At 44.5% G+C, this 18,899-nt stretch overlaps 1 protein-coding gene across 6 annotated transcripts in view; it reads left to right on the top strand.

Annotated features, from left to right (window-relative positions):
- Positions 1-18,899, top strand: part of ACACA (acetyl-CoA carboxylase alpha) — a 2,143,878-nt gene that overhangs the window by 90,135 nt on the left and 2,034,844 nt on the right. The window contains exon 1 of one of the 6 annotated variants that reach the window (XM_044054579.1): positions 4,597-4,613. The exons of the other annotated variants lie outside the window; for them this stretch is intronic. Within the exon in view, the coding sequence (XP_043910514.1) occupies positions 4,603-4,613 (11 nt within the window). The 5' untranslated portion in view covers positions 4,597-4,602. Of the gene's footprint in view, positions 1-4,596; positions 4,614-18,899 lie in introns of those variants that run through there. 6 annotated transcript variants of the gene reach the window in all.

Raw genomic sequence — 18,899 nt, 5'->3', positions numbered from 1 at the left:
GTCGGGGGTTGCTTGTATTTGTATCCAGAAGCCTAGCTAAACATCACCCAAGACAAATGGATACAAAGAATAATAACCAGAGGATACTCCATACCCTTTTCTCTTCCACCCCACACTCCCAAGAAGATCCCGGATGTTCCACTCAGTCACAGGGATCAAGCAACTGTAGAAGTGCAAAAGTTGCTTTCAAAGAGCGTCATCCAAACCGTCCCCACAGACCAGATAGGATTCAGAACTTACTCCAGATTCTTTTTAGTGCCAAAACGAACAGGGGACTGGAGGGCCATCTTGGACCTCAGCAAATTAAATGAATCTGTAAAGAAGGCCAAGTTCTGGATGGTGACACTGCAGTCTATACTCCCTCTGTTAGGGACAGACAATTGGATGTGCTGCTTAGACCTCCAAGATGCGTACTACCATGTAAAAATGGACAGAGCATCGAGGAGTCATCTATGCTTCCGGCCAGTCATTACCAAGTTTGTGCTCTACAATTTGGTCTCACCATAGCCCCCAGGGTGTTCACCAAATGCATGGAGGTAGTGACAGCTCACCTGAGACGTCTTGGATTCCAAGTGTTTCTGTACCTGGATGACTGGCTCCTGACCGCTACCACCAGGCACCTACTCCTACAAGTCAGAGATTCGACCATCCAACTCTGTTCCCATCTGGGGATTACAATAAATTTGAAAAAGTCTGCCTTATCGGCTTCTCAATTTGTGACTTTTATAGACGCAGAAATAGACACAGTCGCCATGCTAGCTCATCTAACTGCAGACATAATTCAAAACCTCAGACAACAAATTCACAGTTTGCTTCCTCTTCAGAAAGTGAAGACAAAGACAGTACTGAAACTCTTACGGACTATAGCCTCTACCATAACTCTAGTCCCACTGGTGGCTTCTATTTTCCCAGTGGTCCCTTCAACAACTGCCTCTATCTCACTATATCCTCATAACAGAGTCGTGCACAAAGGACCTTCATTGGTGGATTCAGTCCGATCAGCTGACAACAGACACTCCATTTCTCCCTTACCAACCTGTTGCTACTGTGACTACAAATGCCTTACGGGGTGGGCGAGGCATTATCTAGGCAGGACTGTCCAAGGCACATGGCAAGATCACGAGGTCCACCTGCATATCAGTGTCCTAGAGATGAGAGCAGTGCTTCTGGCATTGCAAGCACTTCACGACTTTCTTCCTCTAGGAACGATAGCAATCTAATTGGACAATATGTCAGTAGTATGGTATCTAAACAAACAAGGAGGAACCATATCTTACCCCCTTTGTCGAGCGGCTCTTCGTGTTTGGAAGTGGGCGATATCTTCCCAACGCTTTATAGTAGCAACGCATATCCCAGGGGCAACCAGTGTGATAGCCAGCAAGCTCAGCAGGGCCATCTTGATGCCTCACGAGTGGTCCTTGAATCAGGAAGTAGTGGAACAGATCTTCTGCAAATGGGGACAGCCTTGTTGCGATCCCTTTGCCAGCCTGATCAATGCCAAATGCAGCAGCTATTTCTTCCTTATCCCACCTCTGGTGGAGTCACCGAGAGACGCACTTGTTCATGATTGGCCTCTGGGACTTCTTTATGCATTCCCTCCCTTTTCCGCTCATATCAAAAGTGATCCAGAAAGTAAAGTTCTTCGGAAGCAAATTGATGCTGATCACTCCTTTCTGGCCTCGTCAGATTTGGTTCCCCTTTCTCGGGCCTCATCTCCTAGACGATCCATGGAATCTGGACCCAGTTCCAGACCTCTTGACACGTATGTCAGGGTCCCTTCACCACTGCCTCCACACACCCTCAACTTGACAGCGTGGCTGCTCCACTTCCATCCCTAGTCAGGCTTCATGACCTTTCACCTGCTGTGACCTGCATCCTTGTGTCTTCGCATAAACCTTCCACTAGGAAGTTATACACTAGCAAATGGAAAAGGTTTTCTATCTGGGCAACAGAAAGAAATTTAGATCCTTATGCAGCATCCATCCCTGTGGTGTTAGAATTTTTGATTGAACTTTTCCATCTGGGATCAGCCGCTGCCACAATTAGGGTCCAATTGGCAGCAATATCTAACTTTCATTTGTGGCAACATGAACCTAATCTCATGCTCCACAGATTATGTAAAACCTTCCATAAAGGCGCTACTTTGCTAAGACCTCCCTTTCAGGAACCTGTACCTCCTTGAGATCTGAATTTCGTTCTCTCTAAACTAACTTCCCTGCCTTTCGAGCCCACACATCCGTGTCAATTGAAGTTTCTGCCTTGGAAGACTCTGTTTCTAGTAGCTATCACATCAGCTGGATGGGTCTCAGAGTTACAAGCACTGTCATTCAAGCCTCCTTATTTGATTTTCCACAAAGACAGTGTGTTCCTCCGTACAAATTCTTCCTTTATCCCTAAAGTTTGCTCCCAGACTAATTTGAACCAAACTATCGAACTGCCTGTATTTTTCCCTAATCATTCCAGCACTGCAGAATGCAAATTTCATTAACTTGATGTTCACAGGCAGTTACGGTTCTACCTTCACAGGACTAAGAAACGAAAGTCAGATCAATTGTTTGTGTCCTTTTCTGAGTCTAGAATAGGTCTGCCAGTCTCTAAAGTGACCCTGTCTAATTGGATTTCAAACTGTCTATCCTTCATTTACTCCTTCAATGGAAAGACTCTACTGTTCAAGATTGACTCATTCCACTAGATCCCCGTCTACATCTGCTGCCTTTCAAGCCAGAATTCCAATTGACAGTATTTGTGCAGCAGCAACTTGGGCTACCCCTCTCATCATTACAAACTGGATTTGATCTCCAGGGGTAGACCCTCCTTTGGTTCCATGGTACTCAGGAGTATATTCCCATGAGCCACCTGAGAAAAAGGTGCTAGGGACACTGTCCCATATGTAAGAATGAAGGTGAGATAGGACTACAGAACATAAAGAAGTTATGTACTCATCATAACATTCCATGTTTGTAGTCCATCTCGCCCTTCATTCTTACGAACCCACCCACCTTCCCCCATCCTGGAAGGATCTGGTGACAGGGTAGTGTTGCCTTGGTAGGGTGGAGACCTTTCATTATTGTTCTTTCTGAATAACCTTTTCTATCTCTCTATAGTTTAGCAGCAAACAAGATCTGGGGATTGTACTAGTGCACTATGGGATACCTACCTAGCCACAAGCCAACTAAGAGACTTTAAGCTTTGTAATAGGCTCTGAACCCATATGTAAGAATGAAGGGCGAGATGGACTACAAACATGGAATGTTATGGTGAGTACATAACTTCTTTTTTCCTTCAGAACTACCAGAATGCAGTCATGCTTAGATGTTGGTTGAATGAATGAGTTTTGTTCGTCTTTTCGGCTTTTCCCGGTTAGGGGTTGCCACAGCTGAACTCCGGTCTGCTAATGATTGGCAGTCTATTTTTATGGTGCCGAGTTGCCAACCCGACGCCCAACCTTCAGCAAAGGCACGCCCATTTACGCATGTCTTTCGGAGGTGACTCGGCCGCGGGGAGGACATGCAAACTCCACACAGAAGGCACTCCAGCCGAGAATCGAACAGGAGAACCTCTTGCTGTGAGGTAACAACGCTACCGCTGTACCACCACGGCTTTTTAGTTGAATGAATGAGTAACTGCAGGGAAAAAAATGAAGAGTAATACAAACTGTGAGAAAAAGGAAGAAAACAATTAATCTGGATAGTGTGGCCAAGATGCGTTTGGTGGGGAAAGCATGAAACCTTTTCATCTAAAGCACCAGTTTACTTGAGGCTGGCTCTGCTTGTCCTACCTAGATCTACTTGTCGAAGTGCTGCCCCTCTATATAGTATATCCATTGCCACATTGCCAGTTTATTTTCTAATAGAATGCAGTGTTTATCCTTTGCATGCTTGAAGTCAGTTGTTATTCAGGTGGTCATTGCTATTTGCATCAGTTGTTGCTTTCTTACATGCCACTATTTTAATTAAGACAGGCTTCCTAACATCCATTCTTCCATTGCTTCCCTCTCAATTCATTGCATGCTTCCTGCCCTAGGAAAAGAGGATGTTAAGGCACTGTAATGTAGATGGGAAGTTTAAGCAGACATCTGTAAAAGAATTGAAAAATAGGAAAAAGTTCACAGTCTTGCCAGCTATCAAGGCTTATCTCTCTCAATTGACAGTAATGAGTGCAGGAGCAGAACAGCACCAAATTCTTTCAGTTTTTGTTTATAATACCCAGCACATTTAGCAGTCTGCTGAACACAGAAAAGGCAGAGCATAACTTGGAGTGACAGTCTGTGGAAGCATGAGCCAGTCAGGTAGAAGAACAAGAAACAAAAACAAAATGCTTTTAACTCATGAAGGGTGATACATGGAGTTCTGAACAGGATACTGTGGAAGCTACAATACATTTAAGCACATTAACTGTTTGCCTTTTTTTCTTCTCACATTTGGCCTTGCTGGCTGGAGGTCTGATTTCCCTCGTGATTGCCACAGCATTCAGGGTTGTGAAAGTTCCTTATATTAGGTACAGAAGTCAGAGCAGTTTGCTTCACTGAGTTAACACAGGATCAGAAACTTTCACGTTAGAACAGATGACATGGCAGAAGAAAGCCATGAAATACGGTACCACATGCTACGAAGGTGAGTGTTGCTAATATAAACTGTTCTGCTGCTATTTCCTGTGTATAAAAATAGTATCAGAAATATTATTTCAAGTCATCTGCCAAGCCTCAGTATTTGAAAGGTGGAATATCATATCTCATAGTGCAGCTGTTGTACTTGGCCTGTGACTTCAGAATCACTGTACTGTATATTTATTCTTTTATTTTTTGTGAATGGAAAGGAAGACACAACAGCTCCTGTTGTTCAGCTTTTCTGATATTATTGTATATGCAGTTCCTGTGCTCACACACACAAACTGCAGGATTTCAGGTGTGTTAGATGAGTCAGCTTTACATAGAGACATGTTTTGTATGTTCTTAGAGCCGCATGGCTTGGCTTTGGGTACAAGATATGTGTATTTTCTATGAACAATTTGCTTACACGGCCGACAGATACAGAGTGGATCATTCTCTGGAACTGAAGCTGTAAGACTGTGAGGGGGCTGCAGTAACTCTGCTGTCCTGAGACAGTCCGATAACGCAACAAGATGTACTATAACCAGTGAATATGCACTTCATTTCCATGATGGTTTGGCACACGGCAGTTTTTTTGTTGACAAACTGGAGTTTTTGTGAATCTAATGGAAGGTTTCATTACAAGAGGGGAGAGGGTGATGCATGAATGACAGATGAGCAATTTTGTGCTCTTTAACAGTCTGTGTTGGCATGGGCTGCAGATATTTTAACATGACTGGTAGGTGGTAGCTGAGAGTTTTTGCTTGCTGAAAAAGTTGCTTTATGATAAAATTAATAGAGTATCTGAAGTAGTTTACTTCATTTGGTCTTCAACTTGTGGATCATGCATTTGTATTGTATCCGAGTCGGCAACTTTTACTAGCATCAGCTCCGAGCTTCAAACTCCTCCACTTACGCATAATACACCTCCACTGCCTTCCATCCCCAGATCTCGTTTGCTGCGAATAGCTTTTGCATCGTGTCTGTTGAGCTCCAACTTAGTCAGTGGGTAAAACCTTTGTGAGTATCTTTCTTCAGAATTTTGTTAGATAGTGTTAATATAGGTCCCCTTTCTCCTCCCCTCACTTGGTGCATCGACTTGTAGAGTTTTAGGATAGTTAGAGTAGTTTGTACTGTTATGTAGATTGTAGCTTCCCCCCTGCCTCAGTGTTTTCTGTATACAAATGTGGTGAGTGGGTGTGAGTGTGCCGGTTAGAAAGGAACTGCCTTTTTTTCTCAAGTTCTCTTTCTACTCAAGCAGTATGGCTGAAAAGCTTGTTTTGAAGTATTGCACAGAGTGTGGCAATAAATTATCCCCTGCGGATGGCCACACTCTGTGTGTTTTGTGCTTGGGCATTGCCTATCTGAGTGTGGACTGCAGCATATGTGCGGGGTTCAACCCCCGCGCCATTAAAGATAGGAAGGCCAAGTTGGCCCTCAAAGGCCTTCTTCCCCCTTGAGAGTCTGTTTCCTCATCTCCAGCTTTGGTCCAGTGGCTGCTGTGGCCGCCTCTCCTTACTCTCTTCCTCTGTCTTCTCCTCCCACCCAGGCTGGGACTCAACCTCCTGTACCAAAGCCTGTGGTAGCAGAGCAAAAAAGGGGTAGAGAGAGGGAAAAGATCAAGAGGTCTCCGGAGCTCACTTCACCTACAAAGACACCACAGATCCGTGATTCCCCTCTGGTCTGATCTCCGAGGTTCTCCCTGGAGCCGGGCGGGGCACATTCAGCTTCTCGGGCCTCGGTGCTCCGACCCACCAGGTCGGAGTCGGGGCATCGTCGAGGTTCACCCAGTCCTTGTCGGACATTGATCTGGATAAAATTGAGGTTTATCCGTACTCAGATCCAGATGGGGGTCTTGCCAGCCCCCCTCCCTCAGGAGGGGGGAGCTTGCTTCCCTTTCTCCAACCTATATCTCCTTCTCCGATCCGACCTTCAGGTTTGGAGTATTCGGATCCAAGGCTGGCCTTGTTCAGGGGGTCGGTGCCGATGGTACCTGCTTCCTTTATGCCGACAGCTGCCTGGAGCGTTTTGGATCTGACCAGCTCGGATCCGAGCCACTCTCTGAGCCGGAGCTTGGGTGTCGGATCTGAGGGAGTGGAACCTTTTTCTTTGGCTCCGACTTTGGGTTATGTTCCCTCTCTCGGAGCTCCATCCACCTCAGGCCCTGCTCCGATTCTCTTTTCGAACCAGGGGAGACCGGCCTCTTTATTGGTTTCTCGGGAGGTTTGCTCTCCTTTAGTGTTCGACGTGGTAGAACGGGATCTCTCTGCTGGATCGAGACCCCTGACTGCCCCTCAGACTCCACCCAGACTCCATCGGTTCAGTCTACGGTCCCCATCATTTTGCCAGAGGGACAGCCTGTCCTCGAAGAACCCCAGAAGGTTCCCCCCCAGGAACAAGTGGCTTGCGAGCTCCCCTGGAGAGCCCCACTGGAGAGGTACCTTGCAAGCATACATGCAAAAGGAGGCATTTGGACTCCCCCAAGTCCCTCACAGAGGACACGGACGTGGATGATGGAGAAGGTTCCCCTAGGTCACCTCCCGAGGATGTCTCCTTTGGAGACATCATGGAAATCCTGCACCAATGGGGAGGTTGGTCTGCCCCCAAACCTTCTTTTGATGAGTCCGTGTTCCTGGAGGCTTTTGGCACAGGCCCATCTACTTCCTGTGTGTCCCCCCCCGTGGATCCTTTGGTGGATCTGGTCACCTCGCAGGCATGGAAGGAACCGGACACCATGGAACCGATCTCAGAAAGACCAGATATGATCTTAAGCCCCCCCATAGACAGACCAGCATGGAACAAGGGCTCCCCCTTAGACGCCATGGTGGTAGCCACTAAGAAGGAACTTGCTCAGGAGAGTTCCTCGGTCCATCCTCCCGACCGAGAGTCATGGATGATGGACTGCCTGGGGAAGCGGGTTTACGCTTCAGCTACCTTTTCGATTAGGGCACTTAACTACCTGGCCTATGTCACTAGACTCCAACGCAACCTGGTAAAGGAGTTGGAGTCTCCCCCCAAGTCCATGTCGCAGGAGGACGAGGCTTTGTTCTCCGCGAGGATGGCCACTTTAAAAGCAGTATCTAATACGTCCATGCAACTCCTCTCACATGCTTTGGAAGGAGTGGCTAGGGCGGCTGGGTCCGGCATGTCCATGATTCGCAATGCCTGGCTCAGGTTATGTCAATTTTCGGAACCCTTCAAAACTTCCTTTGCCAATGCCCCTTATAACGGCTCTACACTCTTTGGTAAGACCATCAAAGCGACATTAGTCCAGAGTGAGAAGGACAGGAAGACACTGTCTGCCGTCTGGATCCGCTTCTCTAACCCTCAATAGTCTTTTTCCTGGAACTAGAGAGGGCAAAAGAAGATGTGGTTCCAGAAGTCACAGTATTCCTGGGACACTTGGGGCTCTTCTTCCTCCAGAGGCAGAGGGTACAGAATGGACTCCAGCCCAGAGGCAGAGGGGGTCCAAGGAAGTTTGGGTCTCAAGAACCTTTCTCGGACAGACCCGAGTAGCAACCCTGAGGGGTTGCCTGACTGCTCTACTCCTGGAGGCAGTCTGGGGACAATTGTCCTTGCACCTAGTGGCATGGGAGTCCATAACGGACCGTTGGGTGCTTCAGATCATATCCAGACACCTCCCAGACGTACCACCCACACAAAGGGAGGCAGCAGCACAGGAAATTTCCAGGCTGCTAGGAAAAGAGCCATCAAAACTGTCCTCCCAGATCAGTCCGGATCAGGCTTCTACTCCAGGTTCTTTTTGGTGCCAAAGAAAACAGGGGACTTGAGGCCCATTCTGGACCTCTCTACCCTGAACCTGTCAGTTGCCAAAGAGAAGTTCCAGATGGTCATGTTACAGTCCATCATGCCATACCTGCAAGAGAGTGACTGTATATGCTTGTTAGATCTCCAGGATGCTTACTATCACATAAAAATGCACAGAAGCTCCAGGAGATTCTTCCGCTTCCAGCTAGGAGTCATTCATTACCAATTTTGTGCCCTATCCTTTGGTCTCACCACAGCTCCCAGGGCATTTTCCAAAGTGATGGCAGTGGGTAGCGGCTCATCTGAGGCTTCAGGGGATTCAGGCCTATCCATACCTAGACGAATGGCTCCTCACTGCTTCAACCAGGCGTCTACTATCCCAAACCAGAGATTATTTCCTGTCTCTTGCCCTGAGTTTGGGGATCACAATCAATGCATCCAAATTTCTCCTAGATCCTGTACGGGTGATAGAGTACATTGGTGCCAGGATAGATACTCTTCAGTGCAAAATCTTCCTGACCTTGGAGAGAGCTCAAAACCTGAGGATGCATGTCTCCCTGATCTACCACTCTCATCTCCAAATGGCGGAATCGGTACTGAGGGCTGTAGGCTTGATGGCGGCAGCCATAACTCTTCTCCCATGTGCTCGGTTACACATGAAAATTCTACAGTGGATTGTAGCTGTACAATGGTGTCTGTTGGAACTGCCATTGACATTCCCAGTTCAACTCAGTTGAGTCTGTCAGTCGTCCCTCATATGGTGGATGCGCTCTCTGGACATTTTGGAGGGATGACCCTTTGTTCCAGTCTCGGCCCAAGCCACAATGACCACGGATGCCTTCTAACTCTGGTGGGGGGGGGGTCATTGTTCGGGTAGGAAAGTCCAAGACCTGTGGTCCCCCATAGAGACCAGCTTGCACATAAATGTCCTAGAGAAGAGGGCGGTCCTTCTAGCTTTGCAGGCCTTCATGCCTTTCTTCCTCTGGGGATAATTTCTATTCAGTCTAACAACATGTCAGTGGTCTGGTATATCAACAGCTCTTACACCCTTTGTCGCGAGGCCATGAATGTGTGGGAATGGGCGATCTCCACTGGTCACTTTCTTATCACAATGCACATTCCAGTACGGTTCAACATCCTAGCGGACAGGCTTAAGTTGGACCATTCTGATGCCTTACGAGTGGTCTCTGAATTTGTCAGTAGCAGAACACATCTTCAGCGAGTGGGGACAACCTTGCTGCTATCTCTCCGCATCTCTTTCCAACGCCAAGTGCAGCAAGTTTTTCACTCTAAACCCCCTGCTGGGGGAGTCCGCCAGAGATGCTCTAGTTCATGCTTGGCCTCCTAGTCTTCTGTATGCTTCCCCACCAGTACCCCTCATTCCGAGGTTTCTACAGAAAGCTCGTCGACTGGGGTGATCCTCATTGCCCAGTTCTGGCCTCGCCAGGTATGGTTTCCCTTCCTTTGGTCTCACCTTCTGGCTCCGCCTTAGATCCTAGATGGACCTAATTTCACATACTTCGGGGGTGCCTCATCTGAATCTGGATAGCCTGAAGCTCACAGCTTGGCTGCTCCAGTTCCTGTGATTGCTAGGGCTCCTGGACTATCCTCCTCAGTTAGATCTATTTTGGTGGCTGCTCATAAGTCTTCGACCAGGAAGTTTTATCGCAGTTAGTGGTAACGTTTTTCCCTTTGGGCCTCTCAAAGGAGTTTAGACCCTTTCACGGTTCCTATTTCTGCCATTCTTGATTTTCTAGCTGATAATTTTCAACAAGGAGCTAGTTCTTCTTCTGTCAAAGTTTAGTTGGCTGCCATATCTCATTTACATGTAGGCGAGAATTCTGCCGCTTTAGCCTCTTCCAGAGTGTGTAAAGCCCTTATCAAAGGCACCTTTTTGTTATGCCCCCCCCCCCCCCGGTCAAAGATCCTGTTCCCCCACGGGACCGTACTGTGGTTCTTCAAGCTTTGGTCGCTCCGCCTTTCGAGCCTGCTGCAATTGCAGATCTGAAATTTTTGTCTTGGAAACAGCCTTTCTGGTGGCTATTACCTCTGCAAAAAGGGTTTCAGAATTACAGGCCTTGTCCATCAAAATTCTTTACATGATTTTTCTGAAAGATAGGGTTTCCCATCGAACCAATCCATCCTTTCTTTCTAAGGTGGCATCACCAGTCAGTATCAATCAGACCATCAGTTTAACTGTGTTTTTTCCTAATTTTACTAACGAGATGGAATACAAACTCCACATGTTGGATGTTCATAGACAGTTGCGATTCTGTTTACACAGGACAAAACATTTCCGTAAATCTGATCAGTCGTTAGGTTTCCCCAAAAAGGGTTTATAGAAGGATACAATCTCCAAGGCCACTATAGCTAGATCGATTTCTTCATGCATCCTGCAGGTCTATAAGGACAGAGGCATGTCTCCTCCAGGTCAGGTGAAAGCTCATTCCACTAGGTCCATGGCTACGTCTGCGGCTTTTTGGTCTAGAGTGTCCTTGGATGATATTTGTTCTGCAGCTACTTGGTCCTCATCTCATACATTTATTTCTCATTACAAATTGGATTTGACTTCCAGAAAGAGAGCATCCTTTGGTTCCACAGTGTTCTAGAATATCCTTCCATGAGGCCCTCCCAGGAGTTTAGTAGTTGGGAACTCTGTACCACAAGTTGAAGACCAAATGAAGTAAACTACTTCAGATAAAGAAGTTGTGTACTCACCATAATGTTTCATCTGAGTAGTTGTACTTCATTTGTCTTCAACCGTCCCTCCCTCCTTCCCCTGGAACTTGGCATATGATCAGCATATGGGCTGCAGTATAGGTCACAAGAACATTTTTTCAGGTCGGGTTATCAGTGTAAGGTTCAGCAAACTCGATCTGGGGATGGAAGTCAGTGGAGGTGTATTATGGGTAAGGGGAGGAGTTTGGAGCTCGGAGCTGGAGCTGATGGTAGTAAAAATTGCCGGCTCGGATCCGATATGGATCCGTAACCCACAGGTTGAAGACAAATGAAGTACAACTACTCAAATGGAACATTATGGTGAGGACATAACTTCTTTTTATAACACAGTCTGAAACTTAAAGTAGTAAGGTAAGTATAACAAACGTCAATGTTAAAGGCAAAAAAAATCAGTGACATTTTATGAAGAGAAAAAGCATTGCTAACTACTTCACATAGGACTAACCCAATGTTGTGCTCATGGATTTGCTTTTTTCTTGGCCAGTTTTGGAACCTAAATCTGGCCATCTGAAGCAGATTGTTTTAAGTGAGTCATATGAAGTTATTAGGTAAAGTAGTTGTTCAAATCTGAATATGCTTCTTTACCAGTAACATTTAAGCAGATTTAACCCTGGCTAGCCCGCACTGGACAAACTTAATAAACAGCAGTAGGTGAGTTGTATGGGAAAGCCATGCTTAATTATTTTACCTTGTTTAGTACTTGAATTCTCTCCCTCCTCCTTTAACATCCTCCCTACCATACTTTCTGATGTTTAATTTTATTTCAAGACTTCTAGTCTTCTATTGTGTCTTGTCTTTTAGAACCATCTTACATGACTAGAAGGAAGGAATATCCCAGTGGGCATGTAGAAGTAAAAAAGGCATGGGTGGCAGCACTAGCCTTGCTGCTCCCAACTCTGTCTTGTGCAAGTTTGAGATGGAAGCACTCAGCATATTTTTGGGAGGTGGGAGGAACCCTGCAGAGAGACAGAGAGCAAACAAACTCCATACAGGCATTGGTTGGTGGTCAGGATAGAATCTTACACCTTGTGCATGAGAGGCAAAGACCTTAACCATTATGCCAAGTGTGACTGACCACCTTCCTGCGTACTGACATGTCATCCACTTCCAAGTTGTATCCTGTCAGTGAACCTGTATTGAGTGTAGCAATCCTTAGTTCATGTTTGTCAGTTTAGGATATATAATAACCTAAGCCATAGCAGCTGTGAAACAACTTTTATGTATTGAGTGTAGCAATCCTTAGTTCATGTTTGTCAGTTTAGGATATATAATAACCTAAGCCATAGCAGCTGTGAAACAACTTTTATACAGCTATATGGTTGCATAGCCCATTGCACAAAATATTTGAATAACAAAGTATATAACTCCTTTAAATAAGTGATGCTGCTTCACACTTGTCATATTCCTGTTGACACACTTGCTGCTTGTGCTACTTTATTTTTGAATATATATGTTGGATGATGGAGCAGAGCTGTGCTACAGAATGCACACTTGCTGATGGTTTTATCAGTCCACAGAGTTTTTTAGTGTGGATGTTTACTTCCCTGTTTGTTACTGGTATCCTGTATACAGTAAGAACATATGCTGCATAGAGCATATATTCTTGGTTTCTTCCATAGAGACACCCTTGTTATTCAGTAATCTTTGGATTCAGCCTTGCACAGATAATGTTCTTTAAGACACTGAATGAAACATAACTGCATTAATTGTGTTCAGCAGTTCTTAATTTTAAACCTATAATTGCTGCCTCCAGGGGATGCCTGTACCGTCTTTAGCGTAATTTTCTATTCTATGTGTATTATAATCAGTGCAGTTTTACACCCCATTCCCCCACCCACACAGCCCGAGATTGCAACCTACTGACTTAAACATGCTTTTGTCCCCCCTTTCTTCTCTTTTTACATTGTAATGCCTGCATTTCTTAAAACTAAAAAAAAAAGAAAATAAAAAAAAACCCAGCTGTCTAATTCCGTATCTTTATCACATACAACAATCACTGAAACACTTTACTATATCACATGCAACTTATGTCATAACATGTTTTATACAAATACTGTTAAGAACAAAAATTGTTTTACTTAGTTACTTTTTCCCTGTTTCTCCTTTTTTTTCCTTTTAGTGTCCCTGCAAACATGAAGTGGGGTATATGCTTGTCAGCCCCCAACAAGTTTAACAAAGTCGACAAAAATCCAATCCTTCTCTGCCTCTTTTTGTCATAAAGCCATATTTCACAAATGTGCTTGATATTTTATAGCCTCACATTTATTCACTAATTTTATTGTTGTTGGTCTTCTTCCTGTTCATCTCCATCTCCCAACCCCAGACTCCGGTTCAGGTCCAGGGACTCCCAATTCTTCTAGTTAACTCATTTTCCTTTGGAACATTGGAAAATGTTTCACTGGTAAAGTCTTTCTATGACCCTTACCATCAGAAGAACAAGAAGCAGAGTTCCCTTCTGTTTGATGACTCGTACCCCTTGTTGGCCAGAATTTTGAATTCCCCCCTTAGCCTGTCCTACATCAAAAAATGACTTTGATCCTCCAAGAAAAAAATATGGATCCAACAGCTTGAATCTCACACCACCTTTTTGATATTCCCTGATTGCTGGAATAAATGTGTTTCTCTTCTTACTGGTGTACAGTGAATAATCATTTTCCACAAACGCTCTTTTTTTGTCTTCACCTTTTAATACTTAAACCTGATGCCACAGTTTTGTCAGGATTTGCTCTTTCTGCAGTTAGGATTGCATCTTTACTAATACAGGTCTTGGCTGCTTTGTCATGGCCAGGTTTGGAACATACACATGACATGTTCTTTCAGTTAACAGATCCTGCTAGTTTTTGAAACATAAATCATTGGTAACCAAATTCCACCACAAAAATCCAAAAAAGTGCGATCCGGTAAACAATAAAGGAGATCTTCAGTAATTCGCACGATAACTGCCGCAAAATCACCCAAAAGTTTTATTGAATAAATCCACAGAGTAGTAAGGAACCACTGAACTAAAAAAATTATATAAAATTCTATAAAATTATATAAAAAACATCTCTTCGTGAGCAGTCTGATATCAGTCAACCTTTTTTCATTTTGATGACTGATTTTGTAGTTTTCTTAGCTCATCTGAATATCTGTTTAAAGCTTTTTCCATTTTTTGCCCTTCTTTTTAATAGAGATGATATATTCCTGCAGGTTTTCATTTGTTTTAAGCAGCTCTGAGCACATTTGACTTATTTTATTCCCTGTAGATTACTGGAAGCCATGTCTTGCACCAAAAATGCTGCTTTTTGTTGAATAGCTGTAGGGATCTTCTTGGTCAGTGTTTTCCCTTCATATTTTCTAGTTTTTCTTTAAGGCTCTGTTAGTTTCTTCTTTGCTGGCATCCAGACAGTGTACATAATAGCCAGTAACTAAATTTACTAAAAGTGACAGAGTTCCTAGCCTTTGTCTTTCAGTTTCTTTTCACTTAATTGCCATCTTGGAAAACTGATATTTGCTAGCCTTTTTGAGTATTCTGAAATATACCATCCGAGTCCATTGCTTTAGCCTTCTGAAAGCTTGCTGATTGTTTTTCTGCATTGTCCCTATTTATTGGTTTATCCTTCCATGCTTCAGCTTCCTCTCTTCTTTTCCTTCCAGCATCTTTCTTTCATTTTCTTTTGTGAATACTGAGCCAAAGAATTTCACCAGGGTCCTTGTCATTCCTGGCATCCCTTCCAGTCCTAATTGAGCTATTTAGCCTGGAGTATAGGTTCATAGGTTCATAGTTTCATACTAGGCTTATCTGCCCTAGGGCATTTATAAGCCTAGCCAGAGTGTGTTTGGCTTCCGCCACCCATTTTAAATTAATTTTGCTATGCCCTTTTTCGAGGTTAGTATACTGTGTCTCTGTCTAACAGTGACACAGAAGTGATACCCGGGGTAAACCTACGATCTTCCATCCACTCATCAAGATTCCTCTTGAAGAGAGTCAATGAGGGACTCTGCCTAACCTGGACTGGGATTTTATTCCAGAGTGAAGGGAGCCTCTGGGTTATGAATCTGTCCCTCCAGCATGTCCTATTTATTTCAGTGCTGAGGTTTAAGTCTCTCGAGCACGTAGCTCAATGGGATTTGGATTTTCTGAGGTGCAGCATGTCCATTAATTCCAGGTTGGACATGGCTTTATACGTCAGGCACAGATTGCCTCTGAGCAGGTGGTATGCCACTGAGTGGAGCTGGAGATTCTTTAACCGGGCAGCATATGGCATCTGTTTGAGCCCTTTGATCCTCTTGGTGAGGTACTTTTGGGGTCTTTCCAGTTGCTGCAGGTGTCTGGTAAGGTACATCCCAAAAGGGGCATTGTACTCAATTATGGGCCTGATGAGGGATGAGTAAAGAGGCACGATGACCTCTCCTGATCTAGATGTGAATTCCTTCATGATTAGGTGGGCTATATAAAATGTTTTTCTAACCACTTTGGCCACGTGGTTGTCAAATGAGAGTTTGCTATCAACTTGGGTCCCCAGGTCCCTAATTACTTCTTCTGTACTTAATGGATTACCACCTATGTGGTAATTTGTGGGCACATTGTTTTTGCCAAAGGGGATGACTATACACTTTTTGTCGTTTAGCTTGAGGCCATGGCTCTGGCACTAGTTGTCTGTTTCTATGAGGCCCTTTTGGAGGATGCTTGTGTCGGCTGGAGAGTCGATTATGATGCCCAGTTTGCAGTCCTCTGCGAACTTGGTCAGCCACAGTCCTTCCATGTTGGCCTGTACCTCTGAGAAATATATACCGAACAAGAGAGGTCCCAGGACTGAGCCTTGTGGGACACCACTTGTAACTGGTTTGGAGTCTGACATGGCTCCAGCAATTCTAACCATGTGGGTTCTGTCCTTGAGCCAGTTTGCAATCCATCTAGTGACATAGGGTTTATATTTAAGCTGGTGAGCTGATCTATAATGCCCGAGTGGGGTATTGTATTGAAGTCTTTTGCGAGGTCCAGGTAGGCTGTGTGGACCACCTTCCCCTCGTCAATGGCCTTGGTGACTGTTTCAAAGAAATCGACCAGGTTTAAGAGACAGGATCTGCCCTTAACAAAGCCGAACTGGGTAGGATCCAGTGTCTGTAGGTCCCCAATATCTTTATTTATGAGGTCCATGATGATCCTTTCCATAGCTTTGCAGACCAAGCTAGTCAGGCTTATGGGGCAATAGTTTCTAGGATCCGTTGAGGCACCACCTTTGTGGAGAGGGACCACTTTTGCTGTACTCCACTCTTTGGGTACATATCCTGTAGTAAGGCTGAGATTGAACAGTAGTTTTACGTTTGGGTTTAGCTCTTCTTGGAGTTCATGTAGGACACAGCCTGGGACACCTTCTGGTCCCATTGATGCTGTGTTTTTTGCTTTAGAGAGGGCGGCTCTTACCTGAGCATCTGAGATGTCAGGGGGGCAGCACTCTGCTGGGATAGATATTTGCCCTTTTGGTGGGGAGGGGAGGGGGACGTTTGCACTGAACCTGTCAGCTAGGATGTTGGCAATGTCTGTGGGTTCAATGTATGTTTTGTCATTTTGGACTAATTCTGAGCATATCTGGGAATTCCCACCCAGGTTCCTAACATAACTAAAGAAAGTCTTGTGATTATCCTTAGTGTCCTGTGCAATTTGTCTCTCGAAGCTGGCCTTAGACGATTTTATGAGTGCCCGTAGTTTTTTGCTAATACTGATCAGAGATGCCTTCCCTTTTTGGGATTTTGCTCTATCATGTAGTAGCTTCCTCCTTCTATTGTATAATTTGTTTATGGCTGGAGTCCACCAGACAGGACGTCTGCCTTTGAAGGATTGGGTCTTGGTTTTATTTGGGATCGCATGATCCATGCATTCCTGAAGGTGTTCATAGAATGCGTTTATAAAGGATTCTGCAGTCTGGGCCGTATTTTCCTCAAGCTCGGGGGCTTTGAAGGATTCCACCTCGGTTTTGAGGAGTGTGAAATTTGCTTTAGAGAAGTTTTTCACTGTGGTTTTTTGGGCAGGGGGTGGGGTCGGGATGTGAATATCCAGTGAGATTAGTTTATGGTCTGATCTTACCAGTGAGGGATAACACTTCTGGTTTGGAGCATAGAGTCCCCATGTTGGTGATGATCAGGTCCAGTATGTTTTCCCCTCTTGTGGGAGTGGTAACAAGTTGTTCCATAGCATTTGAGTTTATAAATTCTAGGAACCTTTGGGCTAGGGTGTTGGAGCTAGAGTAATGCTCCCAGTCTATGTTTGGGTAGTTGAAGTTGCCCAATATAATGGTGTTTGGAGAAACCTTCATATTTTCCAGTGTTCTCAGGAAGGCTGAGTGGGGTTCCTGGGTTTTGGGGTTCCTGGGTTTGGGAGGGTGGTCTGTAGCAGTCTATAAACTGGAAGGCAGTTTTACCCACTGTTAGTTGCACATGGATAGTCTCTGATGCTTCGTGCTGTGCCACCAACCTGGAGGTGTGGGTATCTTTTCTTCCTTTCTGAAATATGCCAGGAAAGTCTTTCCCTACTTCACTATAGACTAGTTTCATTTTGTATCAACAATGGCCTTGGTCTACCTCACTTTTTATTGGATTCTCTTTTGGTCTTGATCCAAGCCTGCTTCTTGTTACCTCCTACATTTTCCTGCCAATTGATTGCTTTCATCTTATACCTTTGTAAAGACTTGACCAGCCACTTTTTCCTTGGGGTCGAGTATTTTACTTGTGTTTCCAGGTTTTATGGGCAGTTTAGTACAGGGCTCCAATGTGGACATCTTGCATGTTTTGACTTTTCATTTCTTACATATTTAAGGAACCCCCCCCCCCCCACCCCACCCAACAGCTCACACATATGTCTTGAATGATAACATTGACATATTCAACTCTATCAGAGATTATGATTATACAGTGACCATGTAATCTTTTGGATGGGAAATGAAAATGTGTTGTCAGTTGTTTTCACATAGGCGGATCTTTCAAATTTTATACTGTAACTTTAATGCAAAGGTCTGTAGTGCTTGAACTAGATCAGCTGGCACAGATGTTGCAGCTGTATGTTTTCTCTAATTTCCTATATGTGGGGCAGACCTTTTAGTGGATCCATGATGGGCAGTATTTAGAAACTGAAAAAGGATAACAAAATTGCTATGGGAAGGAAATGAATTGAGACTGGCTTTTGAAATAGTGACCATTCCTAAGAAATGGGAGGTTTGGAAGTGCCAGATATAAAACAATACTTGCAAGTGGCAAAATGGACGTTGCTGACAAGGCATTTAGATAGGAATATTGGCCTGAATGGATAGTTATGATCTGGGAAAATTCTCTTTAGAAATGCATGCTAATATCCTGGAGGTTTTAATGGTGGGGAAGGGATTAATTTGGACTACCTAGTCTTAGATGTGTTGCAGAAACTGCTGGGAGTTGTATTTAAGCATGACCAACTAGAGGTTTGGCCCATCAGAATCATACCTGCTCAAATAGGATGTAAGATTACAGGAAGAACATGATGTTAAGACATTGGAAGAATAAAGATGTGGGGATTACATTCTGACACCAGATTGTGAGAGACAAAGAGGTGACGAGTTAGGAGATACTGCAGAATTTGTAGCAGCTGAGCTTTGAAATGAGATGGTATTATATTGTAATCTGAGAGCATATTTAGATATGCAGAGGTGTGGGAGAACAGGGAGCTTGCCACCTACAGAAACATTTTTTGTACTAGTAGTAGTAAAATTTAAAAGATATGTTATCAACTTAACAGGTTTTAATGACTCCCAATACTATTTTAATGTATTAATATAGAGACTGCGTAAGATGTAGC

This window comes from Protopterus annectens, chromosome 13.part0, assembly GCF_019279795.1.
Source record: "Protopterus annectens isolate FY-2018-M chromosome 13.part0, PAN1.0, whole genome shotgun sequence".
In the NCBI taxonomy this organism is placed as follows: Eukaryota; Metazoa; Chordata; order Ceratodontiformes; family Protopteridae; genus Protopterus; species Protopterus annectens.
Note: the sequence above shows the minus strand (reverse complement) of the source record. Positions and strands in the feature narration are given on the sequence as shown.